The sequence below is a fragment of the Festucalex cinctus genome, chromosome 7 (genome assembly GCF_051991245.1).
Source record: "Festucalex cinctus isolate MCC-2025b chromosome 7, RoL_Fcin_1.0, whole genome shotgun sequence".
Classification (NCBI taxonomy): Eukaryota; Metazoa; Chordata; class Actinopteri; order Syngnathiformes; family Syngnathidae; genus Festucalex; species Festucalex cinctus.
This window is the reverse complement of record NC_135417.1, coordinates 12,702,560-12,721,492: the sequence shown is the minus strand read 5'-3', so window position 1 is coordinate 12,721,492 and position 18,933 is coordinate 12,702,560. Positions and strand designations below refer to the sequence as shown.

At 39.2% G+C, this 18,933-nt stretch overlaps 1 protein-coding gene across 4 annotated transcripts in view; it reads right to left on the bottom strand.

Moving 5' to 3' along the window:
• col14a1a (collagen, type XIV, alpha 1a) overlaps positions 1 to 18,933 on the bottom strand; it is a 98,001-nt gene that overhangs the window by 35,794 nt on the left and 43,274 nt on the right. For all 4 annotated transcript variants that reach the window (XM_077525990.1, XM_077525989.1, XM_077525988.1 and 1 more), the window contains 9 exons: positions 17,823 to 17,955; positions 17,431 to 17,466; positions 16,436 to 16,578; positions 11,886 to 12,018; positions 10,966 to 11,088; positions 9,472 to 9,621; positions 3,809 to 3,925; positions 2,942 to 3,088; positions 1,670 to 1,744 (listed from right to left, as the gene is read on the bottom strand). In XM_077525990.1, coding sequence (XP_077382116.1) covers positions 1,670 to 1,744; positions 2,942 to 3,088; positions 3,809 to 3,925; positions 9,472 to 9,621; positions 10,966 to 11,088; positions 11,886 to 12,018; positions 16,436 to 16,578; positions 17,431 to 17,466; positions 17,823 to 17,955 — 1,057 coding nt within the window. The remainder of the gene's footprint in view (positions 1 to 1,669; positions 1,745 to 2,941; positions 3,089 to 3,808; positions 3,926 to 9,471; positions 9,622 to 10,965; positions 11,089 to 11,885; positions 12,019 to 16,435; positions 16,579 to 17,430; positions 17,467 to 17,822; positions 17,956 to 18,933) is intronic.

Sequence of the window (18,933 nt, the reverse complement as noted above, 5' to 3'; positions counted from 1 at the left end):
CCATCATTTGGAGTTTGTCTTTTGGACTGTTTTTCTAAAGTCTTTGTGGCCGCCATAACAAGTTTTTCTTTCAGGGAAATACATTGAATTTGTAACTTGTAATCAGGGATACTCGATCTACATTTCTGATGAAAACAACTCAAATTAACTCATTTGCTGCCAATAACGTGTAAATACGTTGTTGTTGTTTTTATGTTTTAAGTGTCCCAAAGACGTACTTTTACGGTTTTTTTTGTTTTTTTGTTTTTTAATGCTAAAACATACAAAGGCTTTGATGCAGCCTCTCAACTGCAAAGAACGGTTGCAGAAATTAGAGTTATTACACAAATGGCCAGCAGGTGGCTGCAGAGTATAAGAGATCAACCAGGGCCACGTAGAAAAAAAGCTCAATCAATTTTACAATTTTAAATAGATTTGTGAAAACTGGTGAAACATAGCTCTCTTCTAATGCTAATTGCTGCAAAACGGAAACAGATAGAAACATACTTTTTTCCCTGATGAAAGAAGAGACTTTAATCTTTCTTTTGATAGGTTCCACGCTTTTATAGCAATAGAACACAATATTCTGTGGGCCTTGCAAAATCAGTCAAAATTCAGTAAAACAGCCGGGAACGAACGGGATTGCGAAATGTGAAAATGGCGGCAAGTGAATGTTAAAGATAGTTAACATAATGTTGCCAAAGTGCCTCAACATGAAAAAAGCTCATTTTCTTGATATTTTCCAAATGCACTGTTCTGTGCAGCTTTATGACGTGAATAAAAACTAACCAATACCAAAAGTGTTGAAATGAAGGTCAAATTATTTTGAACCATAACAAACCATAATCCCTAGAAAAGTCTATTCTACGGTGTTTCTAAGGAAACAAATGCCATTTGATATTTTGACAGAACGTCAGAAGTACAGTACGCTTGTCAGAAATGTCAAGATAAAGGTCAGCTGCAGATTTTTTTCCACTGCCAAGTTTTACATGCTCGAGCTGCGATGCTTTTGTAAGGCCGTCCCCACAAAAGTCACTTTTGCCGTTTCAAGAACTTGTTTCATTCCTTACGTTTTCATATTCCGTCGTCACCTGGCTCTCTTTTTCATTTCCAATCACTAATAGTTGTTTTTTGTTTTTTTTGTTTTTTTTTGCGCTCTGTATTTCCCCAAGTATAAACACAGTATTGGCTATTTGTCTTCTGTTGTTTTGTCCAGACTTAAGGCATGAGTGTGACAAAAGGTCGGAAATGTAGAGCAGAATTCCAACAGAGGGCTCAGCGGGCATGTCGGATCATGTCTGTGGAGTTTGCGTTGCGGGTCAGGCTGTTAGCTGAGCTTATCAGACAGGAACAACACGACATGGGAACGCTTGGCGTGGGGGGGGTGATGGTTGTGTGCTGTGAAATTGTCTCCTTTCAATCTTGTTTGTCTCCTTTCATGGGTACTTCTCGTTACTGTTGAAATTAATATGATGGAACTTAAATAGAACAAAAAAGCTTCTATAAGTCTTTATAATGTTGCACCTCAGTCAGTGATTTGACAAAAATAAAAACAATTTAAGACACAAAGTTAAATAACTCTTCCCACAATGAAAATATATTCAGCATAAACAAAATAATTCAATTTCGATCACAAAAACAGATCCAGAGTGCAGACAATATGTACGCTAGAGTCAAAAATCTTGCTCACTTTCTTTGGCAGGTGGGATGGTGGGCGGGGGCTCCGTGGCAGGGGGTTCAGTCGGAGCCTGAGTGGGCGCTGGCACTGGAGACATACACGCACACACAGGACACAGAGATGACTACGGATTCGTTTCAATCTTCAGTTTCTTCATAATCCCCTTTGTGACAGCAATAGCTGAGTTTTAGATGACCTTTGATGGGGCATATGTGTATTTACAAGCAACTAGTGTGAGAGCAATCTTGTTCTTGTCTTTTTGTCTCTTTCCGTCTATAAGTCAGAGTAAAAAGACAAAAAAAAAAAAGTCTATATATCTTCCATCTGTTCGCTCACAACCTGAGGCCAGCAAAAGTATTTTCATCAATTCAGTGTGTGTCTGACCACAGGCTGTTTTTCAGAGCGAAAAAAAAAAAAAAACAACCCCCGGCTTGGGGATGTGTCTGTGCCAAAACGATTAGTTGGCAGGAAGAGGAAGATTTGGTCAAAAAGCTAAAAAAGTACAGGTGTAAAAAAAAAAAAAAAAAAAAAAAAAAAAAAAGTATACTCTATACAATAGCCACCTACTATATACGATAGTATACTTGACTGCATCTGTGCCCGTCCATGCTTCGCTTTATAGGCACAGGTATGAGACGAGATCTGGTCTTATAAAAACTACCTGCTGAACCTCGCCTACTGTATGGCTGTTAGCGAAAACACAATTTAGCGCCCCATATTTGAGATCGTAGTATATTAGGCCGAGTGAGGAAAAACAGAACTGACAAATTTTATCCATCACTTGTTGTGGTGGATGTTGTGAAGTTGTAACTAATGCTCACCCAACAGCTGTCTGGATAGGTGTGGAAAAAACAGCAGGTGGGTAATCTGTGTTTTTGGGTGCGTGGTGTGTGAGTGTTATCGATCTCAAACTCTGACAGTGAGCGGAGCCCTCCAGGTCCCTCGAGCCGCGTGATTCAACTGAGCTCATCACATGGCCGATGGACTGCAACAGCGCCAGAGTCCTCACTGAGACTCGGATATTAGAAAAAAAAAAAAAAAAAGTGAAGGTCGAAGAGACTTCTGTAGAAAGGTATCGCTGATTCAAAAAGGGACTTATGGAGAAACTTCAAAAAGTAATTTAGGGAAAGTGAAGGAGAGTGGTGGTCACAGAAAATATTTGTTTGTTAGTTTATAGATATTCATTTTTTTTTTTTTTTTTGCGGATGACGTCACGTGAATACAGCCAACTAAAAATGGTTAAAAGCAGTGAGAAGTGAAGTTCCCAGGGTTGATCTTTCATACGTGTCATGTCGGTGACGGAGACGGGAGGTCCTTCCATTTCCTGCATCTGCGCGTGAACGCTGATCTCATATTGGCTGCTTGGGAAAAGGTCGTAGAAGCACTGGCGAGAAGCCCCGCCTCCCAGGCTGACTTCCTGTCGCTGACTGTCTACAGTTGGACAACAAAACAAATCCCTTTAATCACGTTAATTCTTACTTCGAGAGTTTTCTTCCTGTTTGAAAAATGAAAGATCATGCATGGTAAGCTGCTTAGATGAAGCTAATGAAATGTTTAGACTTTTTTTTTTTTTTTTCCTGATGCACTTGTGTCAAAAATACAACTATCATGAAGCATAAAAAAGAAAAGCCAATTTAAAAAAAAAAGAGCATTGAACTAAAGGTTGCTTTTTTTTTCTTTTCTTTTTTTGCTGAGGTGTTTGCGTTATGACAATCCACATCTAACACACACAAAACACAATTTGTAGTGACTTCCCCACGTTTTGCTGAGGTTACTATTGATTATGATCCTCAAATATCTTGCTGGTGCATGTGACATTTGAACAAATACAACTTTTGAAGGTGAGAAAAACAGAGGAAATAAATGGTAGCACACTATTGATTTGTTTCCTCATCTAGTGCCAATTTTTCTTTACACTTCCGAAAGGCCACACAGTGACAAAGTCGCTTATTCCGAGAAATTGAAGAAGAATTTCGATTGGCAACAAAACTTGCATAGATTAATAGTTGCCATTTCCAACTTTTAACATTCTATTCCCCTTTTTGATCAACAAATACAAATCATTTATAAATGCATAAAAGACAATTAGTAAATGCATCAGCAAAAGGAATGCTATAACATACACAACCCAACATATCCGATTAGACTTACTGAGTGTCGACTGGATGGAGATTCTGTAATAGGTCGCGTGCAGATGAGGCTGCCATTGCGCACACATGCTGTTGTGCCGCACCTGGTAGACTGTCAAGTCAGACACACCCAGGAACACTGCGGAGGATGAAAAGAACATGACAGATACAATATTGATTATGAGACCAGCTGATGTGTCGTGTAGATTTTGTGCAGTCATGTATGACGCTGGAAAATCAATGAGAGTATTTTAGAATGTGATGTTTGGTTTTGTTCATCTTGTAACTGGTGAATTTTTTTGGGGGAAAAACATTTTTCATCATTATGTCACGAGTATGGAAGTGTATTGCATTCACTTGAAAAAAACAAACAAATTTTTGACTAATTTTTTGGAGAGCTTTGTTTTTGTGTGTTGTTTATTTTCTGTTTTACTCCATATTTTTTCGGTTATTGAAAAAAATATTCCAACAAACAGGGGAAACACATTAGTAAGAAAAACAGGAGGAAAATTATATATATATATATATAAAAAAAACAGAAAAAATATTAAGGAATTTTTTATTTTATTTATTTATTTATTTTTACCTCTGAACTCCAAGTGATTTATTCGTTTGTTTGTTTGTTTTTAAATAATCCCTCTGTTTTTTGGAATATTTTTCCCCTGTTTTTCTGAGTAATTTTCCTCCCGTTTTTCTGGGCAAATAGACCAGCTTTAAACCTAATTTGAAGGTAGGGCTTAAATCAAACAAATCTGCTTTGTATGTTTTTAGAGGTGAAAAAAAACAAAAACAAAAAAAACAAAGTAACACTACAGTACAGTATAGCAATTGAGTGAACTCTGTAACTTACAACATAAAATAGCGTAACAGAAATATGTTTAGGGACGTTGATGTCTATGTATAGCAGCAGCAATAAATTCAGTTCTAGTTGGCAACGGACAAAATGGAATCTTCTCTAAATGAGGCAGGATGCCGCATGATGCAAAAGGCCGTAAACAACTTAAACAGCACTGTAAGCAAGCGAATCTCGAAGGAGCTACTTGCTTTTATTTCCTCTCACAACTTCCCCCTTGTTAACAAAAATGTGCTGACAGTAAGAAATAAACTTGGCTTCAATTCCATCTAATTGATATTTAGTGCAGTAAGCATATGGCAGGTGCTCCTTTTCATCTTTAAAAAAAAAAAAAAAGTGAAGTGTGCATATTAATGAAAAAAAAATCATTCATTTTAGTAATATGGTAGAGCAAACAGACATAATCTGTGAGGCACATTTTAGAAAGCGTATTTGAGCTAAATAAATAAATAATGACAATAATCTTGCCATGGAAAGTGGTCTCAAAGGTCAAAAAAAGTGTCTTCCTCTTCATAAAGTTTTACAATTAGTCACTCACTCAAGACCTTCCCCTTAGAGATCAATTAAGTAAAATAAAAACTAAACACAAGCCCTACTAGTGCAGCGGGGAATCATATGTGAATATAAAGACAGCTTTGAAATAGCTTGGAGAAATGAAATCTAGGACATGGCTCTAGAAAAGGCTGATACAAATGCAAAGGAAATAAGGCAAGAAGCGTTTAAGAGGAGATTTAAGTATCTAAGGAGGACGTGTTGCAAGTACTTTGTATGCATGTGAGTGAAAGCATTCTGTACAGTAGGCAGAGGCATCTCAGCGCAAACAACATCAAACTTAATTATGAGGAAGCGTTTTCATTCCCTCCAGCCGTACCCAAGGCACCAATAATTATTTTTCCACTTGCTGGTATGTGTGAGTTATTGGTGCAAACGTGCGTTTGCCACCATTAGAAGGAAGCTGCCATGAATCACCACAAGTGCCAACTTTAAATTATGTCAAGTCTAATTTGGATTTAACGCTTCACTTTCAATGATATGAGGTATGTCGGAAAAGGTCCGGAACTGGATATGTTTCAAGTCTAAAACCACAAGCTACGAGTTTTGTCCTTCAGTGTAATTGACCCGAAGACCAATGAGGGCAAACTCTCTAAGGCAGGGGTGTCCAAAATACGGCCCGGGGTGGGCACATCTTCCCTCTCTGCGCTGCTGCCCGGTGCCGGTTTCCGGGGGGGGGGGGGGGTTCTCGCGGGGGGCCGGGTTCGCGGGGGGGGGTGGCGGCCGTCGGGGGGGGGGGGGGCGGCTTGTTTGGGGGGGGGTGGAGGTATGGGTGTGTGGGGGGTTGGGTGCTGGGGGTCGGGGTGTGTTCGGGGGTTTGGGGGTCGGGGGTGGTGGGGCCTGGGTCGTGGTGGGTGGCGGGTTTGGGTGGGGTGCGGGGGGGTCGTGGGGGGATGGGGGCTGGGGACCGGTGGGGCGCTGTGGGGGCCCGCTGGGCCTCGTTCTGCGGCCTTGGGCTCGGGGGTGTGGGCCGGGGCTGGGGCGGGGGTGTTCCGGGTGTCCGGGTCGGCTCGCCGACCGGTGTCCGCTCGGGTGGCTTGGGGGTGGCCTTGGTGCTGCCGCGGCCTGGGGATTCCGGGGGGGGGGGTGCTCGCTTTGCTGGACCGCGGTTGACGGCTTCTTTCTTTGGTGGTGGTCCTTATGCATGCCAGATCCGTCGCACCAGCATCTACTGAAACTCAACAGAAGTACCCTCTCCCTCCCACAGCCTCTTGAATCAGTTGGTGCTGGTGTCTGTGGTTCTCACTTTGCTTTATCTATCCTTCCCTCCTTCCTCTCTTTAGTTTTTCCTCTGGTCACTTGAGATCTTAATTTATTAGAAGTATGAGGTTTCTGGGGTTGGCATAAGACTCCGGTTTTGTAACCACGCAGGAGGGGTCTTGTTGGTGCTGGACTTCACTTTGATGGATTGGATGTACTGGCTTCTATTGATCTCACTCTGCCTTATCGATCCTTCCCTCCTTCCTCTCTTTAGTTTTTCCTCTGGGCTCTTGAGATCTCGCTAAATTTGCTGGAATTTAGAGGCTTCCGGGGTTGGCGTAAGACTTTGATTTTGTAATCATGGGGAAGGCAGGAAGTGTTTGGTCGGTGCTGGATGTCACTTTGATTTACCTTTCTTTTCTCTTTATTTCTTTTTTTTTTCTGACCTTTTCTCTGGTCTCCTGACCATTTAAATCTCACGACTCTGGCAAGATTCTGAAGTACCTGGTTAAGGCGAAGGGTAATGGGATATTTATAAGGTTTTAGGTGAATGAATGAGTATAAATTTATACGTATTTGCACGCACGCACGCACGCAAACGCACGCAAACGCACACACGCAAACGCACGCACGCACACGCACGCACACATACACACAAAAATAAAAATAAAAAATACGGCCCGGGGGCCATTTGCTGCCCGCCATACATTTTTTTTGGCGGCCCGCGGCAAATACTAAAAATAATTTTTCAATGCTGTTAAAAAAAAAAAAAAAAAAAAAAAAAAAAAAAAGAGGGTGGATTAAACATTTCTAGCTACGCAAAGACACAAATTTGCAGCTAATAATTCAGTTTCAGAAATAAAAATCGTTTCATCCACTTGTTGCTTCGTGTCAAGGTCCAATTTGTGAAAACATCACATTAAGTTAATGGTTGTTAAGTTGACGACCGATTGTTCTTGTGGTTCAGAATGTCAAGTTGGGATTCAGCTGCTGCTCAGTGGAAAAACGTATCTATTATAGAGGCACACAGGGGTCACTATTTGCCTTGTGACTGTTAGCAGTTTTCAATAGGTAACTGCACATTATATCAACAATTTATAATTGCTTCATTGATTTTTACCATGTTTAACTCATTCACTGCCATTGACGGAAAAAGACGTCAAATGATGCTTTTTTCTTTTTTTTTTGCTGGTCTGGCAATGAATGTGTTAATAAATAACTTTTAAAAAAAATCAAAGTGGCCCTTGCAGCTTTCTATTTTTCTGTATGTGGCCCTCAGAGCAAAATCAGTTATGATTTATGAATCATGTGCCAACACCAAAGCCGTCAGTAAAGTGTCACTTTTTTTTTTTTTTTTTTTTTTTTTTGGTAGTCTCGCACTTGACTCCTTAGCAATTGATATGGACATTTCTCAGACTCGGCTAATGGATTCCCGAAATATTTTTATCGGCTATGTATCTCGTTCCTGAAAATTAACGTCCTCCTTCAAAAGAAACTTGAAATCAAGTTTTTCAGATGATCAAAACAGACCGGCATTGACATTGGCTACAGAAGAGCAAGCCATCTGATTGGTTAAGCTTTTTCTTTTTTTTTTTCAGTTATGACAGCCAACAACAGGGTTATATTTGGTTTTACCAACCATTGTTTTTGAAATTATTTTTGTTGTTCATCACGGTTAATAAAGCAAAGCCACCTAAAAAGTGTTTTGAGCATAATGAAATTTCTCTAATTTTGTGATCCATCTTGAGATTTACTCTTGATCTCATCTGGACTTGGACCTTGTGACTCAAACTTGACTTGAACTCAATAAAAGGTGGATTTGACTACAGCCCTGCCACCTAGTCACCACGCCTCCATGTGATTTTTCTTTTTCCCCTCGCTCCCAATCTCCCAAGTCCTTGTATTTTTCATCTTCGATTTACACCCTGACAACAGTCTTGTAACTTTCCTGATACACCTAATATGATGAATTGTTTCAATGGCCGATGATTGACTAGCGATCTGCTCAAGGTCTAACCTGTCTCACACCCCCGTACTCCTGGCACAGTGAGGCTTCGATGACGTTCGTTATGAGAAGTACAAAAATGTCTGCATGAAAAGAAGTTGAAGTCTTATGGTACCAAATTGTGAACTTCATATAATCCCGTACGCATTGAAAAACGCAGCGGCGTATCATCAAAAATAGCGTTATGCGAGGGTAAATCTGCGTTCATGTATTTCTGTCGTTACCTTGGAGAGCATTTTCAATTATGGGAACTTCAAAGAAACAGAAGGACATGCAGGATTTATCACTCATCATCGCTGGGGATTTATTCAAGAACAGACGGAGGAGGGTGTGACAACATTGTAGCGCCGATGAATACAAAAATCCATGCATTAAAATTATTTATTTTGTTATCATTGGGTGACTTAATTTATGGTGTGATTAATTTTCATTTTCAGTGTTTTCATTACGTACAAGACAAGTAGGCAATTTCAGGACAGTCAGCGTCCTTGTTTGCTAACAATTTTTCCTGGTATGTCATTTAACCGAGCGGTCCTGGTTCACATCCTACCTTTTTTTTTTCATATAAAACCACCTCGCTCAAAATCTGTTTAAAATGGGTGACGTGTAAAGTCACTTTAGCCCTGCACACCCGCTGAAACCAAATCTATATATTAAAAGATTGTTCTTGCCGTCTGACTGGGATATATCAATATTGCTCCGTCGCTCCGTTTTCTGCTGGAATCTCAATGGAAATCCGAGCAGTTAATATGCATGTTGTACTTCTACCTTGGCTGTTATTGCCTCCTGTCCTCACTCTCACCGTCACACTGTCCTTCCGACAAATCTGCGAGGAAGACTTAACCTGACAGCGATGTCCCATTAAAGCTTAGGAATTCAATTTGAGATCTCATTTTAACCACACTGTCATCATTAACCTTTTGCTCCATCAAACTAACTGCCAGATGGATTCCATTTCAATTTCATGCAGCACACGCTGTTTTCTATATGGCCAAGGACCACTTTTTTTTTTTTTTTTTTTTTAATATGATCAAGATAGCAAGCACGGTTAAATAAAACGTGGGCGCATGCTCACACGTCTTGGCGTTGACGAGCAACGGTTGACTTTGTCCTGACGGGTAGGAGGCGGTCACTTGAACGCTGTACTCTGTTCCACTTTGCAGATTCAGGAGGAGAACCGAGTTGACGTCTTCATTCACCGTCAACTCTAAAACGCTCCCTGGTACTGTGAGACAGAACAAGAAAAAAAAACAAAAAAAGAAAAGTTTACAGCTATTTACATACACATAATAATTATGACTTTGATGTTAATTTGTAAATGCGGTTCGATGAAATTAGTGCTTACAGGAGCACCTGTAAAGTTATCTAAAAAAAAATTGTGACACCATGTATTTGAAAGCTGTTTTTGATGTCGCATAATTTCAAGCCATTACATTACTAGTTACTTTTAAACAAGAATTCTGCATTAAAGGGACAGTGTGTAGAACTTAGTGCCATCTAGTGCTGAACTAATAGAATGCAATGACCTAAGTTCGAAGCGTATGAATTTTCACTGCTGTACCTCAGAGAGACCAAACTTTGCAAGCCTAAAATGACTGTATCTTCTTTCATCAGGAAAAAAAATATTTATTTCTGTTTCCGTTTTGCAGCAATTGGCATTTGAATCTCGCTAAGTTTCATCATTAGTCACAATTCTATTTAGAATTTTGAGTAATTGAGCTTCTTTTTTTTTCAACATGGCCCTGGTTTATCTCCTTTGCTCTGCTACCACCTGCTGACCTTTTGAGTAATAACTAACATTTCTTCAACTGTTCTTTGCATTTGAGAGGCTGCATCAAAGCCTTCTGTAAGCTCTAGCATAAAAACAAAACAAAACAAAAAACAAAACAAAAAACGTATATATACGTCTTGGGTACACAAACCATTTAAAATAGAACGTATTTAAACGTTTTTAGGAGCAAATGAGTTAAAAAAAAAATGTGCGTTTGCACATTTGCACAAATTAATAGTGGGGTTTTAAGAATGAACAATGGAAGAAAAAAATGGAAAAATTCTACATACTGGCCCTTTAAAACGAAAACAAAAGTACTTTTGGAAAGATATGTCAAAGGAGGGCCAGCAATTATCTTTGTAAAACACCACTAACTTCATAAAAAGTAGCTTTGTGTCTTGATGTTGTAACCACATAGCTACGGTGCGCCCATTTTGTGCATATGGCCAACCTGTGTTGTGAGAAAGTTATTTCTGTTCCCGGCCCTTTAATTCCTGAAACCACATTAATGGGAACTCGTGCTTTGAGGCAAAGCAGTTTTTGTGTTGAGGTGACAGTAAAGCAAATATAGACACATCGTCATCAAACGATTAGCGGTCAACAGGAGAGTCAATGTTGGCTCTTGGAAATGTTTGAACGCAATAAAAGTCAGACATGTGCATTTATTACATTTAAACTAACCAGCAACGAAAAGCAAAATGGTGTCCTCTCCAGCTGTATAATGTTTATATGCATGTGATCCGACGAAAACTTTTGTGAATTTTAGGTTGGCATGTGTGTTGTAGTGCATTTTCCTACCGTAGACCGGCTGGTAAAGTATCTTGTAACCGATAAGAGCAGATTGCGGAGGATCCCAAGTGACCCTGAAGCGGTTGTACCACTCCTCTGATGCGCGCAGGTTTTCAGGAGACAACAGAGGCACTGCAACAAAACAACATGCATTCAAAATCGAAATATTACTAGTAGATACATTTATCCAGTCCACCAAAATGTGCCTAATTTTATCTTAACTTTCAATAACAGAATTGTAACATGAAAGATTACTCAAGAGCCACATTTTCCATCTTACTGAACACTTTTTGGTACATTGCACATATCGAACTCATTTGAATTCCCAGTAACAAAAAATGTATTTCGTTTCCGGCTGAGTGAGCGTGGCTTCACGGAATCAATAATTGATGTTCCTCATTTATTGAGGCCACAATATAAATATAATGCACGGCTGCTTTGTTGTTATGGCTTGCCGAAACACTGCATTACATGTTTTAAATTGCAAATGGAGCAAACGATATGGTTACAAATATTTTTGCTGGAGTTCTAGCGTTGGTTTCATATGTTTATTTCCTGAATAATTGATGTGAAAAGACAACATAGATGATCTTGTCATGCTGTTCGTACGTGCGTGATTTACGAGCACACAAGTTTTTATTTGCAATAAGGCCCCTCATATACTAAGATGATGCCATATCTTAGCCAGCGTGCCTTCTCCCCGTTTAACGAGGAAGGCAATCAGCATTTCTCACGAGAATAGTTGAGCTAATCAATAAGGAAGCGAGCGGTGCCACTTTAATGAAAAGAACGGCCGTAATTATGAATGGCCCTCATTAAGGCAATTACGGAGACATCATTCGCTTCGTTTGACGTTGATTTGGTGGGCATTGATGAAAAATCAAATGAATTTGCCTTGCTCGTCTGAGAAACAAAAAAAGTTGACTTACGTGTCGTCCCGTGTGCGGACGCGCTGACGCCATCGTCACCGTCGCTGTACACTGGCGTGACGGTTACTTTGTACTGAGTGTCAGGAAGTAAGGGCTCAAGCAACACTCTTTTCTGACTACCAGGAAGTGACACCTAAACACGCACACAGAAAGGTTAAGGGTCAACATTCCACTAGTAAGGGACAGTAAAAGTGATAATTATCACAATATTGTGGGGTGGTTGGCAATATTTAAAAAAAAGTCACAATATTGTAAAAAAAAAAGAAAAAAAAAAGCTCATACTAAAAAAAAAAGCACACTGTTGTGCTTTTGCACATAACAGAAATGCATATAAACCACCTACAATCTCTAATAACAATATTGAGGCACTTACTTGCTAATGCAAACACACATTGATCGCTTCACAAGCAAATTCGGTTCCACTTCATCTGACAATTAGCATCGATTTTAAACATAGAAGGCCAAAACATGCCTAATGAAAATTAAATTGCACTAATAAACTAGCCACTAGAGGGTGCTAGAACTGCACAAATGGAAATTAACGTGACTTTTTTTTGTTCCTTTTAAATATTGTGAACATGACAAAGATGATTTTGTGGCAGTTTTAATATGACGATATCGCCCTCATCGTTCCAACATCCCTACTACACAGTCGAGTATATGGATAACATTTTGAAGGGAAAGAGGAGTCCGATTCGGTGACAGATTGCGGAATGCTATGTGTAACTTAAGAGATTTGAAGCACAACTGTTCAGCAATTCTGCTCACTTCAGCTCAGTCAATAAAGTCAGATGAGGCCAAGACTGAGACGGAGCAATTAAAGTCGGGTATTGCTGTTGAAGTCGCTCGTTTCTCCTTCAGCATTTGAATGTGCTTGTTCCCACCAAAATAAATTGCTTGCCTGATATTACGGCAACATCAAAGGAACAACTTGCGGATTTGTGCAAAAGTGACCTGATCACTGTCGAGATGATGTGAATATGAATCAAGGTTGATATTGACTGATGATGACTGAGATTGTGAAGGATATGTAATTGGGGGAGGGGAGAAATCCTCTCAAGGTTAACTTTAAGGTCTCTTGTTCTGGAGCGTTCCATCACATTACAAGCTCAGCGTTAGCAGAAGAAATTTGATGTGCCGTTTTCAAAAAATAAAAAATAAATGTACGTTAACTTTGCATCTGACGGGCAAAACCAGTCCAACTTTGTGCCTTAGAGATGCGCGGACGAGACTACTGTAGTGATTGCAACCACTTGTGTTATGAGAAATCATCAGGTTGTTTTCTTTGGGAAATGATACGTATCAAACATACTATTGATACTTGGTATTGGAGACTACTCAAGAGTTGAGTACTCTTTGGTCTGAAAAATTTTTTTATCGAACACCCCTAATTTATTTGCAACAAATAATGTATCTTTTACAGATAAACCTATATGTTTTTTGCTTTTTTTCAGGGCTGATATCAATGCAGATTATTAGGAGGCCGATAACCAAATATTTGGAGCCGATATTCATTTTCAGTAGAAATGTAGGAAATACAAATGTCAATCTTGACTTTGTTGTAATGTCTTAAAGCACGTTTATTGAACACTTTTTCAGACTATTCAAAATGTATTTTTTTTTTTTTTTTTTTTTTTTTTTTTTTTTTTAAAGACAATAGACATCCTAAATTTCTAACAAAATGATCAGGGAGCTCCCATTGTTATCAGTAGGTCTTAAGTTAAATGGAAACTTAAACAAGCAAATATTATAGCTCTCTATAGGTTTCTACAGTACCGGTATTTTTTGTAATTGTTTTTTTCCCCCAAAAATTTAAAAATACCTGAGTCTTAAACATTTTGTTAACATTTCTTTGTTTTAATGTCGAACAAAAACAAATGGTTCAGAAGGTTCAGCAGCATTTCTTAGAAAGTTGAACTGAAAATTTAAATGAATAGTTCCCTGAGATTAAAATGGTTTTAGAGTCACCTTTTATCGCCTGTCAGATTCTTTAAAAAAGGTCGATACAGATATTCGTCAAAACGCCCAATAATCGGTCTAGTATCTTTGTTCTTCTATTGATGTCAGTGATGTATAGGGAAAAGCAGAACAATGAAATGGGAGAAGCTACAATCGACCGCCTGTTGCCATTCATACAACAGAGAAAGTCTCGGTTGGCTTTGAGTCAGACAGCCATGATAGTGACGGGTAAACACTTGAAAGAACTCAATGTGAACTGAATCGTGGATCAAGTTTGAACCAAGATGGAGTTCTAGACAATAACATGAAATCCGTTGGATTTCCTTTGACCAGGGACCCAAGCGAGCAATCACGGAAAAGCAGTTCGAGAGTGCCGGCCAGGCTTCCAAGCAAAATTAAATGCCATCTCCAAACAAAACAGCCGTCACTAACCCCCACATTTCCCATCGACTGATTTTCTCGGCTTCCTCAAGCCCGTCCTTATATTCATTTGCAATGCAAAACATACATGACAAAAAACTGCAGAAATGGAAAATTCATGACGATCTGTGCACAATAAATATTTTGTGGTAAACATTTGCTACTGCTGTCATGCTTGCCAATCCATTCCAGCAAGGGCTGGTGCTTATCCCAAACCGACGTAAGAGTGACTCGCTCCCATGGATCAGTCGCAAGACAACAGCAGCTTGATGGAAAGAGGGCAACTGAGTGGGAATTGATCCCACGCCATCACCATAAAAGTCAGCCATTTCAAACACTACACGACTATCACGCTTGCCCCGAGTCTCTTCAAATTTCCCAAAGAGACAACAACAATTACGTGGCAGGCTTAAGCCCGTGTCCCACTTTTTGTTTCGCAACTGTTTCCTCATCCAACCCTGCTTGTTTCTTCTGCGACCCATCTCCGAAGCCACCGAGGTAAATGGCTGCTGAAAAGATAATGGAATGTCCTCTGGCTTGGTCAGGCCTCTCCATCTTGTGCGGCTCCGACGCCACAGCGGGAAATTAAAACGAGAAGGAGAAAAAGTGTTCGGGGGGGGATGAAAGTAAAAGGAGGTGATGAGAGAAGAGGGAGGCGAAATCGGATTGGAGGAACAGATGGAGGGGAGGTGAGGGAGTCGCCTGTTGAGAACGAATGTGCGTATCGGCGATCTGGGATTGGGGAGGCCAAGCGGACCGGCACTAAACGTGTAATCGCTTTTCTGATGGGAGTAAATGATTACCACACGCAAGCACTGCAGAGTCTGTGGAAAAAGCAGCCTTGTTGTCTGTTGTGTAAAATCAATGTAAACAACTCCCCAGCTTGTTCTCACAAGAATTTATGATGTGTGAAAAGTGATATGAAGTGAACATAATATGAGACTAGGGCAGGGGTCTGCAACCTGCGAAAATGGAGCCACATGTGGCTCTTTAGTCCTTTTCTTGTGGTTCCCTGTGAAAATATTATTATTATTATTATTATTAATAATGTTCTTTAAATGAATTAATGATTTACATAAAAAAATGAATAATTAAAAGAAATTGTAAGTCCAAAAAAATGTAAGTAATGTAAGTTAAAATGTAAAAATGTAAGTTGTCAAAAAAAGAGAAAATAAATAAAAATTACTTAAAAAGCCACAATATCCAATATCCAAAAGCAGGAGAAAAATCAGAAAATTATCATAAAATGTCCATGAAATTACCAAAAAATGCCAGAGAATTGAATTTTTAAAAAGCCAAAAAAAAATAAAGTAACCATAAAATGTCTAAAAGCAAAAGAAGACAGAAAATTACCATAAAATGTCTTCGGAACTGGGGGGGAAAAAAAGTTGAGAAAATTGATTAAAAAAGGCACAAAAGACCGTTCAAAAAGTACAGGTAAATAGAAAATGCAAAAAAAAAAATATTATAATAATAATTAAAAAAAATAAATGAAGAAGAAGAAGATATCCCCCAAATTACCACAAAATGTCACCGAAATTGCCACAAATGTCAGAAAATTGATTTAAGAAAAGGCAGAAAGTGAAATGTTAAAAAAGGAACCATAAAATGTCCAAAAACAATAAGAAAAAATTACCATAGAATGGCCAAAAAATTGCCAAAAATATCAGAAAATTGATAGCGAAAAAGTCTGGAAAAAAATGTCGAAAGCATAAAATGTCCAAAAAAAGCAAGAAGAGAGGCAGAAAATTAGCATAATAAAAAAATGTAAAAAATGTTTTTGGCAAAAATGTAAGAAATTTGACAGAAAGAAAAACTCAAATTACAATAAACATATTTTCTGTTCTGGTGCATCTCAAATTAGTTATTGGGCCCTTAGTAAATTAGACTGACACATTGTTCCTTTCTTCACAACGTTCAAATGTTTTGCGGCTCCAGACAGATTTTTTTTTGTTACTTATTTGGCCTAAAATGATTTTTTTGACAGGAAAGGTTGCTGACCCCTGGACGAGGGGTAACACTTTGTATGTGAGCGCTATCTTTCGTTGACTGGCCTCTTTGTTTACAATCAGAAGAGAGGAGAACTTTAGAAGGTTTGAAAAGAAAATTGCTAGAATCCGCACTTGCCAACATTTTCAGGTTGGACTTGGTAAGAGCGTAGACAAACTCACCATCTCCTCTTTGTGATTGGCCCCAATGGCGGCGTAAGACAGCCTGAAGCTCAGCACGCGGGGGTCGTTCAGCTCCCACGATGCCTGCAGGCTCTGCGTGCTCTCCCGACTCAGGCGAAGGTTTCTCACCGCTTGGCGGGGGGCTGCGCACACACCGGCTGAGATTTATCCATCAAAATGTCACCGAGAGCTTGCAGCAGATTGAAGTGCGCTTGGACAGATTTAAAATGTCAGCTTGATAAAAAAAAAAGACACTTGTAACGGGAGAGTTTACCCACAACCCAGTAAAGTAACTTTTTTGTTGGCTTGCGCCAATGGTTTTGATAGCACCTGTAAAAAAGTTGCCGCACATAAATAAATAAAGCATGTGGCCTTGTGTGGACTTGAACTGCTGAAATCTGTAAAGCTACTTACGTTAAGAGACTGCTAAATAAAAGTCTTGAAATAGGGGATGCTCACTTTTTAAAATTCCAAGCAAGCTATCTTATATTATATTACGTTTTGAATTTTTAAAGCTTACCGTGAACGGCCTTAACTCGATTAGGTGCAACCAGTTTGACACACGCAAAAACAATCCGGGTGGCCACCTCTGAAATAATTAGTTTGAACCACAGTTGCACCGTGAATCCAATTCGGTCACACAATTACCGCAACTTTGAACTATGTCGCAGATTTGATTTGATCGTACAAACGCAGACGACAAGATGCTCGAGCTGTTAGAAATTGTGCAACATGCAGCTAGTGAATCTTGAACAATCGAAGGACTTAAGACGCTTGTAAACAAATGCTCTGGCTTGAACCATAATTAAAACTCAGCTGGGCTCTGCATTGACGCTCAATAAAAGCAGGAACTGTTTGATTGTACACTTCTCATTGAGATGAAACAATTTATGTTTTAACATCACTGCTCCTCAGATTAAGTATTTTTTTGTCATAATACATCAAATATGGACAATTATTTTTTTGTTTTCCATAGTTATTTGCGCTTTTCTTACCGGCGGTTGTGGTGGCGATCGTTGTCGTCTTGGCCACTAGGGAAACACAGAGAACATCAATCACATAATTAGAGCGAAACACACCAACTCTCTATATCAATAGCTCAGGTAATTAGATAGATACATACAAATCATTGATGGGGAAAATAGATTTTCCTCCTCTGAGATAAACAAGGACAAACAAGTCACTGCAATTAGTCCGATTCGGAGTTCGACTCTGAATACAGAATTGCACATATTGTGATGATGAAACGTTTGTTTTGGGCGGATTTGCACTGTACTGCCCTTAGAGCAATGGGAGGGGAAGCAATTCGGAAAAAAAAAAATCGATTGGATTGATTAGATGATTGTTCAATAACAGGAAACTCTGGTGGTGGCGAAACGCGTCTTACATGTGGTCTCGGTGACAGAGACGGTGTCGCTCTCGGACTCGTCTTTGAAGACGGCCGTCACCATAACTTCGTACGCAGTGGAAGGACTCAGATCTGACAAAGTGTACCGGTTCACGCTTCCGATCAGGACCACCTGAAAAGGAAACACACGTTTGAGATTGCATTCTCACCAAAAAAATGCGAGTCTAGATTTACACAAATGCCTCAAAATGTATTTTCCACCTTTTTAAAATGTCCTTACTTCCCTTTACAGTTTAATAGTATAGTTAAAGAGAGGAGGAACTCACAGCAAGTCAAGCTGTAAAACATTTGCGGCAGCAATCTGACAGAAGTATTTATTCTCTGAATTGAAGTCCAAGGTCACTAATTTGTCTTGCGAGAGCAATAAAAACTAAAATCGCAGAACCGAAGGAATGGAATTGGACATAGTATTTACGTACATAGTTCTCTCTGCGTTATGTTAACCACAAATTTGACAGTAATTCAAACATGTGACTTCCAGCTGCAGCAGCAGAAGTCCAAACAACATCTGTAATTGATATGAGACAATCATGAAACAAACCTCAAGGTAAAACTTAAATGTCGAGCAACTCGGAAATTGGAAGTCATTCAAAAACCACACTGGAGTGTATCTTTAACGGTCCGATCTCTTTATCTTCCTATTTTTGTGAGGAACACTATTCATCTTTTTCTAGTAATTTTCTTTTATGCATAGCCCTCAGGGGCATTTGTCTAATTAAAGAGAGGAGTCATTCAATCATTTAGTGGCGAAACACAAGAACAAAAGTTCCAAAAGATGTATTCGGTGCAAATAAATAAAACAAATTCAACTGGATATCTCATGCTTGCGTATCCATCTTATAATCCATCTATGAAGTCTTACTTACATCAAAATTTGTCCTCCATTTGTCTGCCAGTGAAATTGTGTTCTATTGCAATATTAAATAGTTGTTGATAGCCGTTATGTCAGAAATGGTGGGTACAAATTGTTCAGGAGTTAAGCCAACCTCATCTATTCAACTGTTTGTCTTCATAGTGGGCAAAAAAAAACTAAATAACCAAACTGTGAAAGTATGGTTGAAGTCAACCATAATGGCAGTAAAACATAAGT